General features: G+C 44.2%; 2 protein-coding genes across 2 annotated transcripts; one reads left to right on the top strand and one right to left on the bottom strand.

The window, feature by feature from the left end:
- Positions 1–733: 733 nt before the first annotated feature.
- zgc:163098 (uncharacterized protein LOC100037380 homolog) lies at positions 734–8,637 on the top strand. Its single transcript, XM_068743979.1, has 24 exons — positions 734–831; positions 1,809–1,902; positions 2,105–2,216; positions 2,502–2,611; positions 2,733–2,800; positions 2,884–2,999; positions 3,082–3,146; positions 3,216–3,381; positions 3,469–3,668; positions 4,167–4,210; positions 4,537–4,641; positions 4,725–4,791; positions 4,941–5,107; positions 5,197–5,359; positions 5,445–5,524; positions 5,621–5,708; positions 5,789–5,920; positions 6,021–6,210; positions 6,413–6,493; positions 6,576–6,639; positions 6,732–6,882; positions 7,338–7,448; positions 8,115–8,297; positions 8,369–8,637. Exons 2-24 carry the CDS (start codon positions 1,825–1,827, stop codon positions 8,462–8,464), a joined length of 2,637 nt encoding a protein of 878 aa, XP_068600080.1. The 5' UTR covers positions 734–831; positions 1,809–1,824; the 3' UTR covers positions 8,465–8,637.
- A 139-nt stretch (positions 8,638–8,776) lies between these two features.
- On the bottom strand, positions 8,777–17,551 carry wdr44 (WD repeat domain 44). Its single transcript, XM_068744336.1, has 20 exons — positions 17,475–17,551; positions 16,761–16,791; positions 15,921–15,974; positions 14,598–15,207; positions 14,319–14,470; positions 14,121–14,216; positions 13,864–14,000; positions 12,861–12,944; positions 12,643–12,749; positions 12,035–12,186; positions 11,800–11,938; positions 11,651–11,712; positions 11,457–11,573; positions 11,248–11,370; positions 10,970–11,161; positions 10,746–10,847; positions 10,539–10,654; positions 10,174–10,301; positions 9,941–10,075; positions 8,777–9,852 (listed from the first exon to the last, which is right to left on the bottom strand). Exons 1-20 carry the CDS (start codon positions 17,549–17,551, stop codon positions 9,764–9,766), a joined length of 2,703 nt encoding a protein of 900 aa, XP_068600437.1. The 3' UTR covers positions 8,777–9,763.
- Between the last annotated feature and the right edge of the window lie 1,907 nt (positions 17,552–19,458).

Raw genomic sequence — 19,458 nt, 5'->3', positions numbered from 1 at the left:
TGGAGACAAGGTCACAGAGACCAGACTTTGATGGTTTGGACATGTCCAGAGGAGAGACAGGGACTATATCGGTAGAAGGATGCTGAGGATGGAACTGCCAGGGAACAGGGCTAGAGGTCGACCCAGGAGAAGATACATGGACGTAGTGAGGGAGGACATGAGAGTGGCTGGTGTTGAGGAGGACATGAGGACTCTGAGGGAACTGCTGCTGTTTCTTCACACTTAATGTGATAAGATGAAAGTATTTTAATATCTTGATAGCAACCAAAACAACTGACCTAAACAGAATGCTCTATGATCATCACTGTTAGGGGTTTCATTTCTACGCAGACTGTTTTATGAACTGTATGCAAATAAAGAAACACAACTCTATGTCATCTATATCTCTGTCTATAATGAGAAAATGAGTCGAATTTATTCACCAAATTATTCATGACATTCGTCAAACGATTGATGATGATTTTCGGAAATTAGGCAACATTAAAGCAGGGGCGTTACTTTGGTAAAATATTCTACTGGGGCACAAAGCAAGATTATTACTATTATTATTATTATTATTATTATTATTATTATTATTATTATTATTATTATTATTATTATTATTATTATCATTATTAAAAGAACACATGCAGGGTTTGACTCCACCTATGAAAGTCAGTTTTCACGACAGTGCGTTAATTGCTTCCTCATGAATATTCAGAAGCAGAGCGACATCACCGTGGGCTGGAGGAGCCTTCACCCACGCAGCGAGACGTCTCCCCGTCTCCCCTCCTCCTAGCGTGCAGCCATTGTCGCATCCAACAATGGCGGAGCAGTAGAATGACGCGCGTTGTAAGTTACTGTCTTGGAGAGCGTGTTGAGTTGCGCGCACGAAGTGTGATGATGTTTGTTTTACGGCTAGCGTGCGCAACAGAAGCAAAATATAAGGCTGTTAGCTTAGCTAGCTAACATGACGGCATTCCCTAGTTTAGCTACGGTTAGCAGATGTTAGCGAATAGATATGATAATATGCCTTTTATAAATCATTCTTTCGGTATAATTGTCGACAGATAAATATGATTTCCCTTCGGTGTGTACAGTTTAATACTCGGTGAGCTTGTCGTTTCCCTCGAGTCCCACGCTAGCTTAGATACGCATTGTTTGCTAACGTTAGCAGAGTGGAGTGCTAGCTTGTACCGAGTCCAGTGCTATTTGTTCTCCCGTTGGTTGCTACAAACCCATCAAACAACGAGATCGATAGCTGCGTCCAGTGTATTTGTTGCCTATTTTTAAGATCAAACCGATATGTGATTCAATATTTGTTTGCATTTCGCTAACGTGAGAGTCCTGCACCCCGAGTTTACGCCATCATCTGTCCCAAGGCTGTTTTGGAGGTGAGAGGCGAATGACTTAAGTTAAGAAAATGAGTTCCATGCATCGAGTTTCACTTTTGCTCATTCTCTTACTTGCCTACGCGTATTCCTTGATAACTAATCAGGAGGCGTAAAGCCATGCTTGCTGTTGTCTTAGCCGTCTGCTGCTGTAGGCCTTGATCTGTCTGCAGAGCACCAGGAAGGTTCCCAACTTTGTGATTCTCCTCTGACAGTGATGGTAGTTCAGTTTTGTGCACAACTTCCACTACGTCCATGTATCTTCTCCGAGGTCGACCTCCGGCCCTGGTAGCTTAATAGTTAACAGAAAGGCTGTCCTGTAAAATAGGGGAATATGTCCAGTTGTTGCCATCCCAGCCGTTGTTTGTTTTCAACAGTTGGTAGATTAATTTGTTTAAATTAAAGTTTTTTTTGGCAGTAACCTTTCTTTTTATTCAGGTACTGAAGTTTGAGTATGGCAGACAGAAAGGGAACTCCTATCACTCCAGCCAAAACTCTCACAAAGAAAGACCAAAAAGAGCTCAAGAAAAAGGTAAGCAGACTTCGATGTCGTGCTTTGTGATGAATATTTTTTTTTCTCCCTCCATTGTCATCAGAAAATAAACATTAGAAATATGTGAAGAAGAAACTGAAAGTACATTCACAGTCACCGATCTTAAAATCTAGGACGTCATCAGCAGTTAACCAAAGCAAGGAAGAGCACAAACTGTCCGCGTTTCTTCGTCATGTTTTAGGAGGAAGAGAAAACGGCCGAGGTCTTTGAAGAATTCTTGGCATCGTTTGAGTCCAGTGACAAAAAGAAGCTGAAAAGTTTTGTCCGTGGGGGGATCGCCAACGCAACCAAAGGTCGGTCGGGATGGATTTCAGGTTGTTGCGGCCTGACTGCAATTCTGTGTAGCCTCTCTGGACAAAAGAGGAATCAGGAGTTACCTGTTCCAAAAATCCTAAACGGAATCATCTTGAGGAGAAAAATAATTGGAGAGTATCTGGTGGTCTAAATTTACAATTACATTTTAGTTAAAGGGCACCTTTGCACCATTTTTATGCCACTAGTGCATTATTGATTAGTTAGTGTTTGGGAATGTTTTTTTTTCTTTATTATTTTATGAATTGAGTTGTTTGTTTTTGCAGAGGAGGAAGCGGGAGATATCACGAAAGGTAAACTATATCGACCGAGTGCAAAGCATGTCTCCTCATCCCAGCAAGTCTGTCCAGGATCGCCCTCTGAAAGCAGAAAGACTGTAAGTTTGTCCTCTGAGCGTCGTCTAAAGGCGTCATGACTAAATATGTGCTTGTGCTTGAATGTCGATGACCTCTGACCCTCTGGTCAGCGCTACAACGGATGCTTGTGTGATTTAACAGACATTTAAAAGGAAGGCGGACGAAAAGAAGAAGAGCAATCTCGAACTCTTCAAAGAAGAACTTAAGATGTAAGTCCTGAAGCAAATGGGTACTTTAATTTACTGCTAGCGCTATAATGTGTGTGACCCTATTTTTTTTTTTTTATGCGCAGAATACAAGAAGAGCGTGAGGAAAGACATCGACGGAAGAAAAATGACCCTGGCGGAGGACGAGAAGTAACGGGGCGAGGGTTCGGGGATCTGGACTTGTCATTGTTGGGACGATCAGGTAAGCGGCACGGCTAGCGGCTCCTTCGTTAAACTCTTGACCTCCAAACGATGCCGAGCTCCGTTTCGGTTTTCCTCTGCAGCATTATACGACGACCTAACGGTGCCAACCACCACGAACATCTACATCAACTCCATCAGCCCGAAGGTAACGCACCGCCCCGGCGTCGGCATGGCGTGAACGCGACTCTGCTCATCGCCCCGTGTCCTCTTACAGATGAACGAGGAGATCCTCTGCAAAGAGTTCGCCAAGTACGGCCCGCTGGCCAGCGTGAAGATCATGTGGCCCCGAACAGACGACGAGCGCTGCAGGACCTCCAACCGAGCGTTCGTGGCCTACATGACCCGCAAAGACTCAGAGAGAGCCATGGCCGCACTTGATGGTAGAGATGACCCCTTAATACAAGTTTGATTGACAGACTGCTCAAATTTTTGCTTGACTATTGTGATACTATGTTCCTCGATTGCAGGCAAAGTGATTATGGGATTTGAAATGAAGCTGGGCTGGGGTAAGCCAGCTCGCATCCCGCCTCAGCCCCTCTACACATCGTTGGCTGTCAGGGCCACGCCCCCGCCCCCCTCCGGGCTGCCCTTCAATGCCCAGCAGAAGGATCGCTTCCGCAATGACTTCACCAAGCCGCTGAGCACGTCCAAAGAGGATCTGGACAAGGTAAGAGCGTCCGCGCCCTGGGGATGGTCTGCATGATGGTGATGATGATGATGATGATGATGATGACGAGGGTTCACAAGGCTTCATGGGTTTGGTATTGGTGCTGAACAAAACAGGGGGGACAGTCTGTGCAAAAAAAAAAAAAAAGGAAAATTTATTTCTCTTGTAAAATTCATGCTAATATTAAGCTAGGTTTGTGATCGTTCATTACCCTGATCCCATTGGCTGTGTGCTGCCTTATTAATGGACCAATGAACAGTTAGCGGCTACATAGAATACATTACAATAATTCTGAGACAAATTGGCCCCGTTTGTACGTTAGGGGAGTTTTGATTTTACAGCACTTTGCTGCAGTATTAAAGCTATGCCCCCCCCCCCCCCCCAAACACTGACTGAATGCTGTTGTCCTCTCCTAGGCTGTACGTTTCCTGCAGTGTTTCGTCTGTACAAGTACTGACTTTTTAATATTTTCACTATTTGGTTTGACTTCACAAACAGACTCTGTCCGAAGCTGTAGTGAAAGTGGTTATCCCGACAGAAAGGTACACACACTCTTCTTCCTACGACCCAACGCCTGTTAGACACTGTTACACACGCGAACTGTGCCGTTGTTCTGTTTACATGCGGGAGCGTCCAGTCCCTCGAGCCCTGAACGCCACACACGTGTGACAGATGTGGCGTAAACCGTGATTAAATAGGGACTACTATGGGATGGAATGACCCTGCTTAGCAGTCAGACTCTGTTTGCATGGGCCGCCAGTTCAGTGTGAAGAGATATTCAAGATGTCACAGCATTACTGACAGAGATGCGTGTGTGTGTGTGTGCGTGCGCTGTGTTTGACGAGCTGCTTTGTCCCCCCCCCCGCAGGAATCTATTATTCCTCATTCACAGGATGATAGAGTTCGTGGTGCGTGAAGGCCACGTGTTTGAAGCCATAATAATGAACAAGGAGAAAAACAATCCCGACTATAAGTGGGTATCTCTCTCGACTTGGTCGTGTGTCGGCTCTCATCGGTGACCTTCACGTGTTTAATTTACGCATTCTTTGCTGTCAGGTTCCTTTTTGACAACAAAAGCCAAGATCACGTGTACTATCGCTGGAAGCTGTTCTCCATCCTCCAGGTACGTGTCCTTGCTCTAAAGAAGCAGCCGCCTCCCGGCCGTTCACGGGCGATGGAGCCGGAAGTCGTTCCGATCTGAAGAGCTTGATTCTTCGCACTGATGCCCCCCCCCCCCCCCCCCCCATGTCTCTGGGGTTATCCTTCCCAAAGGGAGAGACTCCTCAAAAGTGGAGAACCACAGAATTCCGTATGTTCCGCGGCGGCTCCGCCTGGCGACCTCCCGCCTTAAACAATTACTCCGAGAGAGCCGAGGACGGCGCGGCGGAGAATGAAACCCCTGCCGAGGAAGAGGTGAAGAAAGGGCAGCTCAGAGCCGAGTAAGTGTGTGTGTGTGTGTGTGTGTGTGTGTGTGTGTGTGTAACATGCCAGCTTCTACATCACTTCTTCTCCTGTACACGCCGTTCAGGCACAGACAGAGGCTGGAGATGCTGCTCAGAGATCTCACCCCGAGCAGGGGGGACGTAGCCAACGCCATGCTGTACTGTCTGGATCGGGCGGACGCAGCGGAGGAAGTGGTGGGGCACGTCACCGAGAGCTTCTCCTCGCTTCACACTCCCCTCCAGAAGAAGGTGCGGCAGATTATTATTGCAGCGCGGGCGGTTTGACGCCGACCAGTACGTGATTTTTCAGTCGTCGCTCTCGTCCCCCCCTCAGATCGCCACATTGTTCCTCGTGTCGGACATCTTGCACAACTCCTGTGCCAAAGTAGCTGGAGCATCATATTATCGTAAATTGTAAGCGGCTGTCTCTGAATCTTACCCTTTTGGATACTTTCACTCTGGTTTATTTCCTCTCATCTCAGTTTTTTTTTTTTTTTTCTTTTTTCTCAGTTTTGAAACCAAGTTAATGCAGATATTTGGAGATCTTAACACGGCACACAAAAACATACAAGCCAGGCTGCAAGCAGAACAGTTTAAGGTAACGGAGTCTTTCAATCACGCTTATTAGAAGTAAAAACAAACACACGTTGATTTAAATGTCCTCTCCCGTCTCTGCAGCAAAGGGTCATGAGTTGTTTCCGAGCTTGGGAGGACTGGGCCATATACCCGGGGCCTTACCTAATCCACCTTCAGAACATCTTCCTGGGCTACGCCAAAGCAGTGGCGGAGGAGCAGACGGTCCCCACGGAGGTGAGCTCCTGTTGACCTGCTGGTTCAGGACGTCATTGGTTCTTTCTACTGGACGATGTGGAGAAAATATTTGAACATGACGACGACCCAAATATCGTAGAGACTCTCCTCTGGCGTCGACGGCGCGCCGATGCGCAGCACGCCCACGGACGGGCTGCCTCTGGACAGAGGCCACGGGGATGACATTGACGGCTGCCCAATGAGCTGGGATCCTCTGGATGGCATCGCTATTGACGACATAGACGGGGTTCCCTTGGGAGTCGCCGCAGGCGATATTGATGGGATGCCCTGTGAGTTTAAACCTGCGTCGATACTGTTGATGGGAACAAGGGATTTTCCTTCAGGTGTTTAATAAAGCCACCAACACAGAACCAATGTATAGGATGCAACGGAGAATCTGCAAGCACACCACTAAATTAATCCAGATGCTGGACCCTTCAAATGGCAAAGCGACCCCTAATCCGGGCTCGGCTGTTTCCGTTTGTTCTTTAGTTGATCAGAGCAACGTTTCTCTCTCCACAGTGCCCCCGTCTAAGTGGGAGAGGACGGGTGCTATTGCTGAACTTTCTCAAGGTAAGAAAGGTGGAGACACACAGTCCACATCATCTCTGCCCTGCCCTTGTCGCCCTGCTCACCTCTCTCCTTTCTCTCCAAGACAAGATGAAGTCAAAATGGGACAAGGTGGCCGAGCAAGAGGGCAAAACCAAAGGGAATGCCCGGTAAGGCCTCTGGTCGGCGTCAGTCCGCCTGTACGTGAAAGTTGAATGGAGGAATAGCTGCTTGTCCCCCCCCCCCCCCCTTCTGTTGGCAGTATAAACTCTAAAGATGGAGATGAGGACTCAGAAAGTGACAGTAGCGGCGACTCATGCAGTTCACCCAAGTACGACAACGCAGACCTCCAGGGCTCCCTGAGAGGTTTTCAGATGTCCGAGAGCAAAAGGAAAAGGTTGAGAGAGCTCGAGGCAAGTGCAGTTCTTATTTAAAAAAAAAAAAAAAAAAGCCAAGGCATTGTGGGACGAAGTGGCATCACTTTGTTTAAGCTGCTTTGTGAGACATGGTCTGTCAGAGGACCCACTGCGGCGTAACGGAAAGACATCAATGTGGCCCATAATCCTCCCAGAACCGACACACTGGTCCTTGAAATGGTTCGATTTCCTAAAAACCGAGTGGATGTCTTCCTGTATATTTGCTGGGGTTCACTTTCTAAAGACAAACTCCCGTTAAAGAATTTTAAGCTTATTTTATTTAGTAGTAGTTGTTTTTTTTTTTAGGTGTTAATTTAACCGGGTGGAGCCATTTCTATCAAAGCCTATACGAATATTAAGCATTGATGCATCCTTATGGGCAGCATAACCTTCTCCAAATGTCAAATTCTACCTCATTATTATGTCCAACGGATCAAATTGATGTGATGCAGGTAAAGGTGATGAAGATCCAAGACGAACTGGAATCCGGAAAGAGGCCGATGAAGCCTGGAGTGAGCATCCAGCAACAAGTGGAGCAGTACAGGAACAAACTGCTCCAGAAAGTGAGCTACTGCACAGCACTCTTTATTTTCACAGCAGATTCTGTCCAGAACGTTTCTTAAGCTGCACTTCATTTTGTTAGTATTTCTAAGGTCAGCCTTTCAGCTATTGTCACATTTTCTTGTCGATGGAAGGCAATGACTTTTTATCTCTGCAATGCCAGTACGGGCTGCAAATGCAGTATCTTTAACCAAAAAACCTCTCTCACACACACACACACTTTCTCTACCTGTATGTAGCTTTGATATGGATACGTCTGCAGGACTGAAATATGTCAAACGGCTCCTCCTGGTGGAGAACCTGAGCTACTGAATGTGATTGTGATTCTAAAACCAGCCCCTCCCTGCGTGGCATTTGAATCTAGGCAGGTCAAACATGAAGCCATAGGTTCGTTCTGCAGAATTACACTCGCCGGGCCGCTTTATTAGGTACACCTGATGAGTGAAGGGTTAGAACCCTTCAGAACAGCCTTTAATTCTTTGTGGGATACTTTAAACAAGGTGATGGAGAGGTCTTGGTGCATGTGTATGTCAACGGAGAGACATTAACTTACAATCAGATTTCACTGGGATGTTATTTTATCCCGCCTCGGAGAAAGCGTTATTCCTGTCATTGTTAATGGATGAATGAACGTGACGCGCAATGAAATTTTGTTGCGTCTATTACAGGAGTTTGAAAAAGATGAAGACAAGAATGAGACACCGACATCTAAGCCCCAAGACAAGTCAAAGGATGAAAGGAGGGACAAAGAAAGGAGCAAAAGAAGCGAGGACAGGGACGGCAGGCAACGGTGGGGCAAAGACCCAGATGACCAAACCAGAAAATCAAGGAGCATCTCCCCCTTAAAGCAAGTTTATTTCTACCAATGACTTTTTATTTATTTATTCTGAAGTAAATCTCTTATTGTATGTTCTGTTCATTCAACAGAACAAGATCTCCAAAATGGTCCAAACGTTCCCAGTCCAGGTCTCGGTCTCCTCATCGCTCCCATAAAAAGAAAAAGAAGAGCAAGCAATGACTCGGCGCCGGACCCCCCCCCCCGTCATCCATGAGCCTGCTCGGTATCCATGGGTTACACTTTTGTATGATGTATGAACACTGTAACTAATTATATATTTTGTTTTAACATTTTTTTGTTTTTAAAATAAGTTTTGCTGCAAAGGTCTGACAGTAAATAAATTGATGAATGCATGTGTGTGCAGGGCCTGGTTGGTCATATCAGGTGTCATATTTCTATTTTACTGCTTGATGGCATTGATTGGGGGACAACTGTCCCTTTAACCAGTCATGTCTCCTCTTTAATCAAGAGTGTAACCTTGGGTGCGTCTGCTGAGGCTCTCCTGCTTTTGAATTTACTTTAACTGGGCACTTGGCTTTTACATTTTCTGTTTGAATTGGTGGCTTCGTCCTCAGACTTCACCTTTTCTTCCTCCTCGTCATCACTTACTGCACAGATGAACTTGCAAACTCCGAAGAGACTAATCGGTTTGATAAGAGGAACGTATTAGGATCAAGGACTCTTTATTGAGGACATTTAAGAGCATAATTTGGTTCCTTTTACAAAAGCGGCAAGTAAGCGGTGTTACGCACTAAATTGGCACAACGATACGATGAAATGGGCTTTAATTGAACAAGAACAAAAAGACAAGGACCAGAATTGATGAAACTAAATAACTAAGCCCTAAAGCATTAGTAACCAGATGAAAGGTTCTGGCCTGCGCTGAAATGTATAACGGTTAAGTTTAATAAGCCAAAATGGAAAAAAATGAATTTGTTTTTGTAGGCACAGGAAACTTCAAAACGCCTTTCTTTGATCCAGACAAATGGTTCGATTCCCACACACGTTAAAACTTGTGACCGACGTTACAACAGCGTTTCATCGCTTAGGAATGAGCTTAATTCCTCTTAAATCTGGGAGCAGAAGGAAATAAGGTGCACAAACTGTTACAAATAACCCTGATACAGCTGTAGATTTACACGTACGAACCCGAACAGACCTCGTGCCTGCTCGACACACACACACACACACGCTAAGCATGTCTACTTCTCAATAAACCATTCACAGTTGTTTGGTATTAAAGATATAAAATAGAAACGTGACACAGAATCACAGCTCGTCTGTTTCACGCAGTTCTTCCACCCACTCCCCTCGTCTTCAGCTTTGAGGTCCCCGTCCTCCAGATGGCTCTCTTGCCTCAGAGCTGTGGACTTTGGGTCGTTGGGGTGGTGTTAGTTAGACGGAGGCGGCCCATGACGGGCTGTCCTTCATCTTCAGGTCTGATCTCCAACAAACGGCCCTGAACGATCCGCGAGTGGCTTAATACTTTTTTACGTTGATGAAAACCTTGATGGCTCCGGTGAAGTCGGCAGAGAGCAGAACCTCCGTGTGGTCGGTCTTCAGGGCCCCTATGAGAATATAAACAACACTTGAATGGCAGTGAAGGGAGCCTTGGTGCCATGAAATCTGCCCATGAAAGGACTGAAGCCTAAATACCTGAGGGTATTGTTTCAGAGTCCGTTGAATCCAAGCTCTTGCACTCTGCCTCTAGTTTCTCTGCTCCGGTCTCTTGTGGAACAATGAGGCCGGGGTGGGGCGCGAAAATGGCTGACGTGACCACCGCATTGTGAGCTGCGAAGAAAAGTCGCAATCGAGGCGGAACAAAATTGATGCGGCAGGTGATTTATAATAGAAATGACTTTTGTAATTCTGGAAAACGGAACGCCTACCTTTAATCCCTTCCCAGAAGTCATTGCGGTCCCGTCGCACCGATGTGAATTTGCTAAGGTCGTGATAAGTGCTCCAGATGTAAACGTACTTATCTTCTGAGCCGCTGACTATGAAGGAGTAGTCATGACTGGGGGGAGATAATCCCACAGCAAGTCAAATTTAGCATTTAAGATGCTGTTTTAGCAGCGAAAGACCAACGTTCAAAAGAGGCCCGACTCGTCTTTTCGTCAGTTCTTTCAGTTAAATACCGAAAACAGGAAAAGAAACTGAGGCTAACAGCATTACTTTGAACGGCAATTTATTGTGACTTATATGTGCTATTATTATTATTTCAAAACTTTCAAGTAGAAAACTACTGCCTCACCTGAAACTGGCCTTGATCTGGCTGCTGCTGTTCACATAACCTTTGTATTTCATGGACAAGGACAAGTCCCTCAAGTCGTAAAGACGAATGCGGGAATCGTTTGAAGTCACCAGAATCTTGGAAACGTGGAAAGAGTGTCTTTTTTAAATTCGTCCTGCTATAAGGACGTGAAACATTCCGTAGACGCGAGCGGACTGGAGCGGGTACCTTGTTCTCTCCGGGTAGAGGCTCGATGCCTGTAATCTTTCGTCCTACTTTGTTCCTGCCTCTGGTCGACCTCACGTGAATCTGAGTGTGGTATTTCAGTCGCTAATGGACGGACGTGCAAACAGAAACACATCTGATTACGACTGGAATGGACGAGTCAGAAAGAAAAGCGATCAAAGGACATTAACAATGAACTAGCGGAAAGGAGAGGCTTCGTTCGGTACCTCCGTGTCGTAAAAGATGCAGCGGCCATCGTAGGTGCCAATGACGGCGTACTTCCCGTTCTGGCAGAAGTTGGCTGCAGTGATGAGGCGCGTTTGTCCGTCCACTTCGTTCCACAGGGCTACCTTCTTGTCCGGAATGTTCCAGAGCCGTAGCTTTCCATCTAGAGAGCCGCTTAAAAAGTAGCGGTCGTCCTGGGGGAAGCGAGGAGTCGAGACGATTCAGACCGCCAGCCAAAACAATTTGCGATTGCCGGAGTAGCTCGGATGACTCGACATACTCTGGGATGAAAAGCGATGGCTGTGACAAAATCGATGTGTTGGAAGCAGCAGAGGCACTCTCTCCTGGATATGTGCCATAACCTGACGGTCTTATCCATGGAGGAGGAGAGCAGGAAGAAGTTCTGGAGCGACACACAATTCAAAGTAGTAAGAGGAGAGATAAACCTGGTATAAGAAATAAGAACGGAGGGGATGGCAGGGGCGTCACCTTTGACCAGGACAGGTCTAAAAGGTCGGCCGTATGACCTTTATACTTGCAGAATGGGACTTGACGGAAGGGGGCGTTCCTATCTTCTGTCTCCGGGTCCTCTGGGACACAGCTTGCCTGGGATGAGAGAACAATCTGCTAGGAACGACACAGCCTGACACACATATCAGGAGGAGGCATTAAACGTGACTCACCCCAGGATCATCAGATTTAGAGGAGCATAAACTTTCCTGAGAAGGAGAAGGTGAAACTCGACCTGGGGAAGCCAAAACAAAAACCATCTCTCAGGGCTCAATTCAATTATTTATCGCAGCTAAAGAACAGCAGAGGCTGAAGACGGTACCTTCAGTGTTATACTTTATTCTCATGTTATTGAAGTAGTCAAACGCAGTCTTCAAGACCCAGATGCGGACCACGTTGTCCTGGCCGGCAGTTGCCAGCAGCCTCCCGCAGTAAGAGAACTTCATCGTCCAAACAGCTCCCTGAAGGAGAAGAAGAAAAAAAAAAAAAGCAAAGATGCTGCAATAGAAGTTTCTAAACGGTTCTTTCCAACATGGTCAGACTTCAGATCCACCTACCGTGTGTTCTCCGCTCAGGTCCTGCACAACCTTAATCTGATCGAAGTCAAAGGGGCCCTTGAAGCTGTGTGCTGCCTTGAACTTGGCGGGCCGGGTGTAAGGCATGCCCTCATCGTCACTCGACGACGGATCGTCCTGGTCTGTGTGGAACACTGAGCGCACGCCAAGCAAACAGAACCGAGACGCTCAAAACATTTACAGCAATGAGAATGACAACATTTGCCTTGTCATCGCCTCAGCGCCAATACATGAGAACATTATTTATCTGTTTTTATTTTACTTTTGTTTTTTTTTATTCTAAAATATATTTAAAAAATATCCCACATCAGAACTTATAACGGTTACTTCTGAGGTGTTTTCCTGAAATTGAAATGTGTTTAAAACAATTTACCTGGTTTTTCCTCATACATCTATATCTATATAAGAAATTGTGAATTATTGTATGGGGCATAGGCGTGTGTGTCTGTATATATGGGTGTATATAAATGCAAATATGTATGTATTTGTGTATCTGTTGTACTGTTTATTTTCCCTCTGTAAATACAAATGAAATAGAAAATAAAATGAAATAAAATTCAAGTCATAAAAATAAAAAAAAGACTATTTACCTTCATCACGAACACTTTTGACTTTGTTAACTGCCTTCTCTCCGTATTCCTCAGCAAAATGCTTGGCTTTCTTCACAGACTTGCCCAGAAACTTCTTAAACTGGGTTCTGATTAGACCAAAATAATAAAAAAAATATATATCAATATTCAAGTATGTGGTGAAAACGTAAAAAAAAAAAAAAAAAAAGCTGCAAGAAGCTACCGGTAGTTATCCTCACGTTTTTTGTTTCAGTTTCCCTCCATCCGTGTCTGCCAGAGGAGTCTGAGACTTGTCATCGTCATCAGACTGTGCTTCGTCATTCCTGAGGACAAAATAAAACGCATGAACTTCCTCTAGAAAATGTACCTTTGCTCCAAATACTAGGTTTCATGATTTTTTCACACTGAAAATGTTCAAGGGGAAGACCATCTTCTCCATATTATCTATCTTGCCTGCAGATGCAGTAGCTCCTTCGACTGGCAACATTAGTTTGTATTTTATTTTTGGCTTTATTGCTGAAACATGCATTACAGCAGCAGATGTTTCGGGACAGCCATCGCCTACATCATCATTCAATCATTCAACAAGACAAGTGGGCCTCGCTGCGATGAGCGGAAAGAGATCCGGGACCGGAGCCAAACTCGCCCAGCTCAGGCTTGAGGCTGCTGCTGGATAACGTCCCATTGCAAAAAAAAAAAAGAAAAAGACCGGACAAAATGGGACTCTGGCTGGCCAAGCAACAGACCGGCTGCTGATGGAGACCTTTTAAGGGTTTGATAGTTTTCAACCTCCCATCAAGCTGTTTCTCCATCACGTCATTTAAAATTAAACTAATCATATAATCCAATTCTAGTTTGACCCCCCCCCCCCTAATATGACTTCTTGAATGGGGTTGTTTTCCTGACCTCATTCTGGATCAGATCCAGAACACATTTTTCATTACGGTGAGGGAATAGAATGCATATTTCACAAGAGATATATATATATTTTTTTAAAGCCATTTTTTTTAGTAAATAGAAATATCCAGATGGCTATCCGGATCGCTCTCAAAATGTTATGGGATTTAAGCGAAACTAAGACCCATCCTCAGATTTGTTTTCATCAAGATCCAACGTTAGGTCTCACTCACATACATACCTCAATTTAGCAATTTAGAGTCACAATTTCACCTACCTTTAATTTATGTAGAGCATCTTTCCCTGTGTAAGGCAGCTTATACAGAAAAGTAATTCCCTGCTTACGTAATGTACTCCTTGGTCCTTCTCATGATGTGAAGCGTCAGGGGGTTTATCCCTGCAGGAAGTTTCTCCTCTGCCTGAATTAGAGGTATTTCTTCCCCAGTGTCCAGATTCTTGATCATCACACTGGCCAGGATTTCCTGTTTCAAGAGAACACGCAGGTAAACATTTGGGCTGAAAGTGTCGTGCTGGTAGGACTGTTCAAGGGTCAGGGGTCGACTTGGATGTGAATCAAGTTTCATAACAAACAGGAGGCGCACTTCATCAGTCAGCTCTCTCCCAGAGTTGGAGCGAGGACGCTGAGGGCCGGGGGTTTGTCCTTCGCTCTGAGACTGGGCCTGCTCATCCTCATTTTCCTAAAAAAAAAAAAAACCCCAAAAACAAATGGTTGGTAGATGAGCAAACTCTTACATCCTGCATATAGATTTGTTTTTGAGCAGCTCTGGAACCTGACTGACCTGTGCAGTCACCACCTTGTCCCCACTGGTGGCGCTGGCGAGATCCAGGGAATGCTGCAGCTCTTTAGTTAGACTCCTCACCGTGCTGCTCGGGGACAGCAGGCAGGAGGGGGGCTCCAGAGCGTCATTGCCGACCGCACTGACCGCAGACACTGGACAAACGCAACAGAACGCTGCATGTGAGAAACTCATTCAAGTCACAAATATTCTTTGTTGTTTCCTTGCGTGTGCAAAACAAACAACATTTTATTGCCATTAACTGGGCGTGGTCTCTTCTACCTTCCAGCCCACTCAGGCTCAGACGCTCTTCAGACTTCTTGGATGGTAGTCTCTGCCAAGAGGGCGGCGGCGGTCTCGAAGGAGGCCCTCCGCTGGGGAGTGGTGGGCGTGAGGGTGGAGCCTTCTTCGTGCTAGCTACAATGTCTGGCTCCACTGTGAACTGCCGTGGCGGTTTCAGGGGCCCGGACGAGTCCGAGTCGGCTTCTGTGTCTGCAAATGAGACTTGTTCTAAAATATCTGCAGGTCTCCGCTCCTGTTCTGGTTGTCCAGTCGCAGCGGCCCCATTAGGCCGACTCTGTCCGAGGGCGCTGGTGATGTCTGGCGGCTGAACGCCGTCTCGTGGCCCAGCCGATGGTCCCGGTGCTTCTGTGGGTTCAGGGGCAGGATGGCAATTTGCTCTGTTGGTTTCTACACATTCCGGTTGGTTCTCTGGGCTATTGGCAAGTTCAGGTTTGAGAGCCGGTGCGTCCAACTCCACAGGAACATCTTGAGCATTATTAGCTTCCTGCGGCTCCAAGGCTGCGCTCGTATCAACATGAAGTTCCACTAAGAGCGGGGCCACATCACCAACATCACCCTTTTGACTCTCTTCAATGATGCTGTCAATGATCTATAAGGCAAGAGATAACAGTCTGTCACAATAGGACAACGATGGCAGCGGCCCCCAACCTTTTTCCTGCCACAGACCGGTTTCATGCCGAGCAATTTTTACTCACCATAAGTCGAGGTCTCAATAATCTCTTCTGTCCTTCGTGTTCAGGTTTTTTTGTGTCATAAATTCCACATTATTGTCTCTTAATCCCGGGTTCTTGGTCTCATTAGCAAAGAAGCTCTCCAAAGACGTTTGTTTTTTATTAATCTTCGCTAGTTCACGTCTGTTTTTAGTAACGTATCACGTAAAGCATGAAAATTCACAGGCGAATGTTACGTTGGCGAAAATCCGGTCGTTTTCTAAAATAAAACACCTTTTTAGACGCTAATAATTGATACAACGGAAATTGTATAAATTAGTTATTCTTTCTGTGCGGCCCGGTAACAAATGCCTCACGGACCGATACCGGTTGGGGACCACTGGCATAAAATACTGCCCCCCCCCCCCCCCCACAATAAACACAAAACACTGACATCCACATAGAACCCAGAAGGTACAGCAAAGCACAGACTGAAGAATCAGCCATTTTGACAGCTGTCTGAACACAACCAGACACTTTTCTTACACAATATGGAATTCTAAAAAAAATATGACTTATCAATAGTTTCAAATAGATCTTTTCTGGCTGCACTTTATCCGAGCCATGATGTGACCGCTCAGACAAGCCATACCTTTAGGGACTCATCTTGATGAGTTGCGGCCACTTCGCAGCTCACTTCTGCATTCTGTGAAAGGTGAGCAGAAAACAATGCGAGGCTTTTTATTTGACCTACAATGGGCACACGGAGTGTAACAACGCAGAGACAAGCTTTGATTTACATCAAGACTAATCAAGCACATTCCAGAGTTTGGGAAACTACTTTACAAAAGAAAACGTTATCGGACAAATTCCTTTAGTAGGAGTAGCAAATGTTTAACCTGACTCTCGTTAGAAAGCCCAGTTTTAATTTCAAACTGTAACTTTCTGTGTGGGAAGGACAGAAAAAGTAAGCAAGCCAGAAGATTAATTTACATTTTCATAACCGTCAAGGAGTATTCTGATTTTTTTTTTTTTTTTTTTTAAGTATAATGTCGATCATTAATAAACAGGCTACGTTGCATTTTTCAGACATGGCAGAAATGATATCTTAGTTTAAATTTATTTAATAAAGGTGAAACTTCAAGGTGAACTACGATTAACACTTTTAGCACTTTGCGTCAGAACAGTAAAAATGACTTTGTTCCTGTTACCGTCACTGAAATCTTTGTCTGACAAACATCATTCACTCGATAGCAAAGATCAAAGTCCTCCACAAACAGGTAGTCACTTTGCTAAATACAAACCACAATCACATGCAGACTGTCTGGCAAAATTAGCCGAGCTACCGCAGCAAATTCAACAACAGGACTTCAGGATGCCAAATCCACCACAGATTAATATTTTAAGCGTTAATGAAAACATAGAATCATTTGAATAGTGACTCAGCACACACAGTCTTGTTTGAACAGTGCCTTGTTTGAGACAAACATACCTGACAAGGAATGACGAACTTTATAGGTGACCTACATAAACACAAAGAGTTATTAAAAAATGCAACAAAAGGATTATAATAACAGTCAATTGTTTGTTTTTTTTTAAACCCAAATGAGCTGTTATCTACCCGGATGAGAAGTTCCCATTGATTGTGAATGATTAACTCTTGAAGTGTTCCCCACAGACATCACTAAAAAAAAGTGTAAATCTGAAGGCCTAATATTCAATGTGTAGAATGTTTAGTGAATATAATTCTCATCTCTCAAAACCAATTGAATACAGGCAAAATATCCACAATTTGGAATTTTAAAACAGGATTAATAATCATGAAAACATGCAATAATTCACAGGGAATAATCCAGAAATGTGGCATCTAAAGCCTGATCTCTAAATGGGCCTTTTTCTGTATGAAATATGTCATTTTTAATCACAACTACAACCATACAAAACTTCAAGCTCCCACAATGACGAGTAAAACTACAAAATAGCTGGCGAGCTCTTCTCCTCTGTTTTACTACAACACATTTATACAGGTTTGTGGGCATACAAAACCGACCTATGTGAAGATTGAAGTAAAAACAGGTGCGTGGTAAAAAAAAAAAAAAAAAAAGAGCTAATTTAACGTTAGCTACCATCTCATCTCATTGACATAAAGCAAGCAAGAAATGGTCCCTCTTATTTAACGTAATAATATCAAAAGGGTTTTACTTACACTTTTGGTGATGGAGAAAAATTGACATCCTCTGGAGCGTCATAGAATTCGTCGGTGTCGCTTGTATCTGACGCCATGCTAACATGAATTTAGCTCTCTTATCTCGTCAAACTGTGTTGCAAGGCAGATGTCGAAAAAAGCCTAAAATGCGAATGAAAATTTTGCATACATGTGCTTCTCTCTATATACTTGCCTTCGAGATATTCATCACACAATTATAAGATCTGACCCATCCGCCAGCGAAGTCTCTTTCCTGTTCTACGTCACGTCATAACGCTACTGTGTGCTAGCCGAATGCTAAGGCTAACAAATCCAACCCAGGCTTTGAGACTGACCAACTTTTCTGCCCTCTTTTGAAACTGATTCGAGCAGGAATAAAACTGTGGCTTTCAGCAGGTGTCAACTGTCATGCCGACGAAACCGGTCAACCGCGACATAAACAACATCAAATACATCTTCGCCAGGTTAAGCTAGTCAAAGGCGGGGCACAGGCAGGCGCCTTTCTTATTCTACATCTTTGTTATGACCGTCTTGGACTATGACAGACAATACCGCCCCCTATTGGAGATTAATAAACATGCACAACTGAAGACGAGAAGCTGATGACAGCTATGAAGGGTTATTAATGCAAAAGTAAACATCTATAATTACTGTTTTCACACTTCTGGTTCGATGCAAACTGCATTTTATTGCTTTGTACCAGTGCGATACGCTGACAATAACACTGAGTCTTGTTTTTTTTTTCTTTAAATCTTGTGTAACGCATCTATTTATAACAATATTCTTTGTTTTATTTATGCCAACTGTGGGAAGCAAACTTTTCCACCAGTAAACAGCATTCAAAGGAAAATATGATGCATTATAAATCAAACAAGCAAGCATTATTTCTCTAGCTCACAATATTTTTTGTCAATTTTGTGATTATGTACCATATAATAAGACTAATATTAATAACAATAAGTATTGGCAGTGTAAACATTGATCATATATATTATAGGGAATTTAATACATTTGGAATTTCCCCTTGTGAAAATAATAAAGGAATATCTTATAACAGCACAGTTCTTTATTTTTATTTATTTTTTGCTAGAATTTGAGAGGAAAGGACTTTCATCGGAAACAAGACCGCAATGGCTTTTTTGAAATGCTCCTCTTAGACAGGATGTTTGACTGTATTTGTACTGTAATACATGCTACTGTGTGACTGTACTTGTACCCTAACATTCTATCTAATAAATATATTCATCATCATCATCAGGAATAATGTAGTATTTAATTGTCCCATATATCTAATTTTCGGGACACACAGATTAAAGCAGGGGGAGGTTTATCATTTTACAAGTAACTACAATTGGATATGTCGAGGGCGCGCTTAATTATGATCTTAATGAATCGTATAAATGCAAAGTAGCGTAACGGAGACCTCCGCTGTAAGACCGCGTTATGCTTTCCAGAAAGCCAAGTCCTCTTTAAAAACCACTTTATTTAGTAACGGAAGTCTAAACCAATGGGGGAAGCATCGACGCACTCTTCCATCAATGGGAAGTTTCGATGCTGCACCTCGCCTAGTAACCATTGATTTGATTGGATAAAATAAAGAAGGAGGCTCCGGTGGCATAAGTGGATTTTGAGGGCTTGGAAAGAAAACAAGGGACGCAAGTTAACGTTGTCGAAGGTATTCAATTTGCTTTTAAAAGTTTGCCTATTGTATTTAAGCTTCATATGGTGCTCATAATATTATACATAATGTATTAAGCTCAACAAATACCGGCTTGACTGTCACTGCCATTTGTTGGTGGTGGCAAACCTACCAAACCCAGCCACACTAACTAAGAACTAACCCGACTAGCGATAACTTGTGTAGTGACCACGGGGCGTTTACACTTTCTTTATCGCGGATCACCATTCTATCGGAAGTCAGATATCAGTCACGAACTTGACAGCCATACGGTCGCTTTTGTTAATCTAATATAGCGTTTATTCG

Source organism: Brachionichthys hirsutus, chromosome 10 (assembly GCF_040956055.1).
Source record: "Brachionichthys hirsutus isolate HB-005 chromosome 10, CSIRO-AGI_Bhir_v1, whole genome shotgun sequence".
NCBI classification, from domain to species: Eukaryota; Metazoa; Chordata; class Actinopteri; order Lophiiformes; family Brachionichthyidae; genus Brachionichthys; species Brachionichthys hirsutus.
The sequence above is the reverse complement of the archived record's forward strand: the minus strand, read 5'-3'. Positions and strand labels throughout refer to the sequence as shown.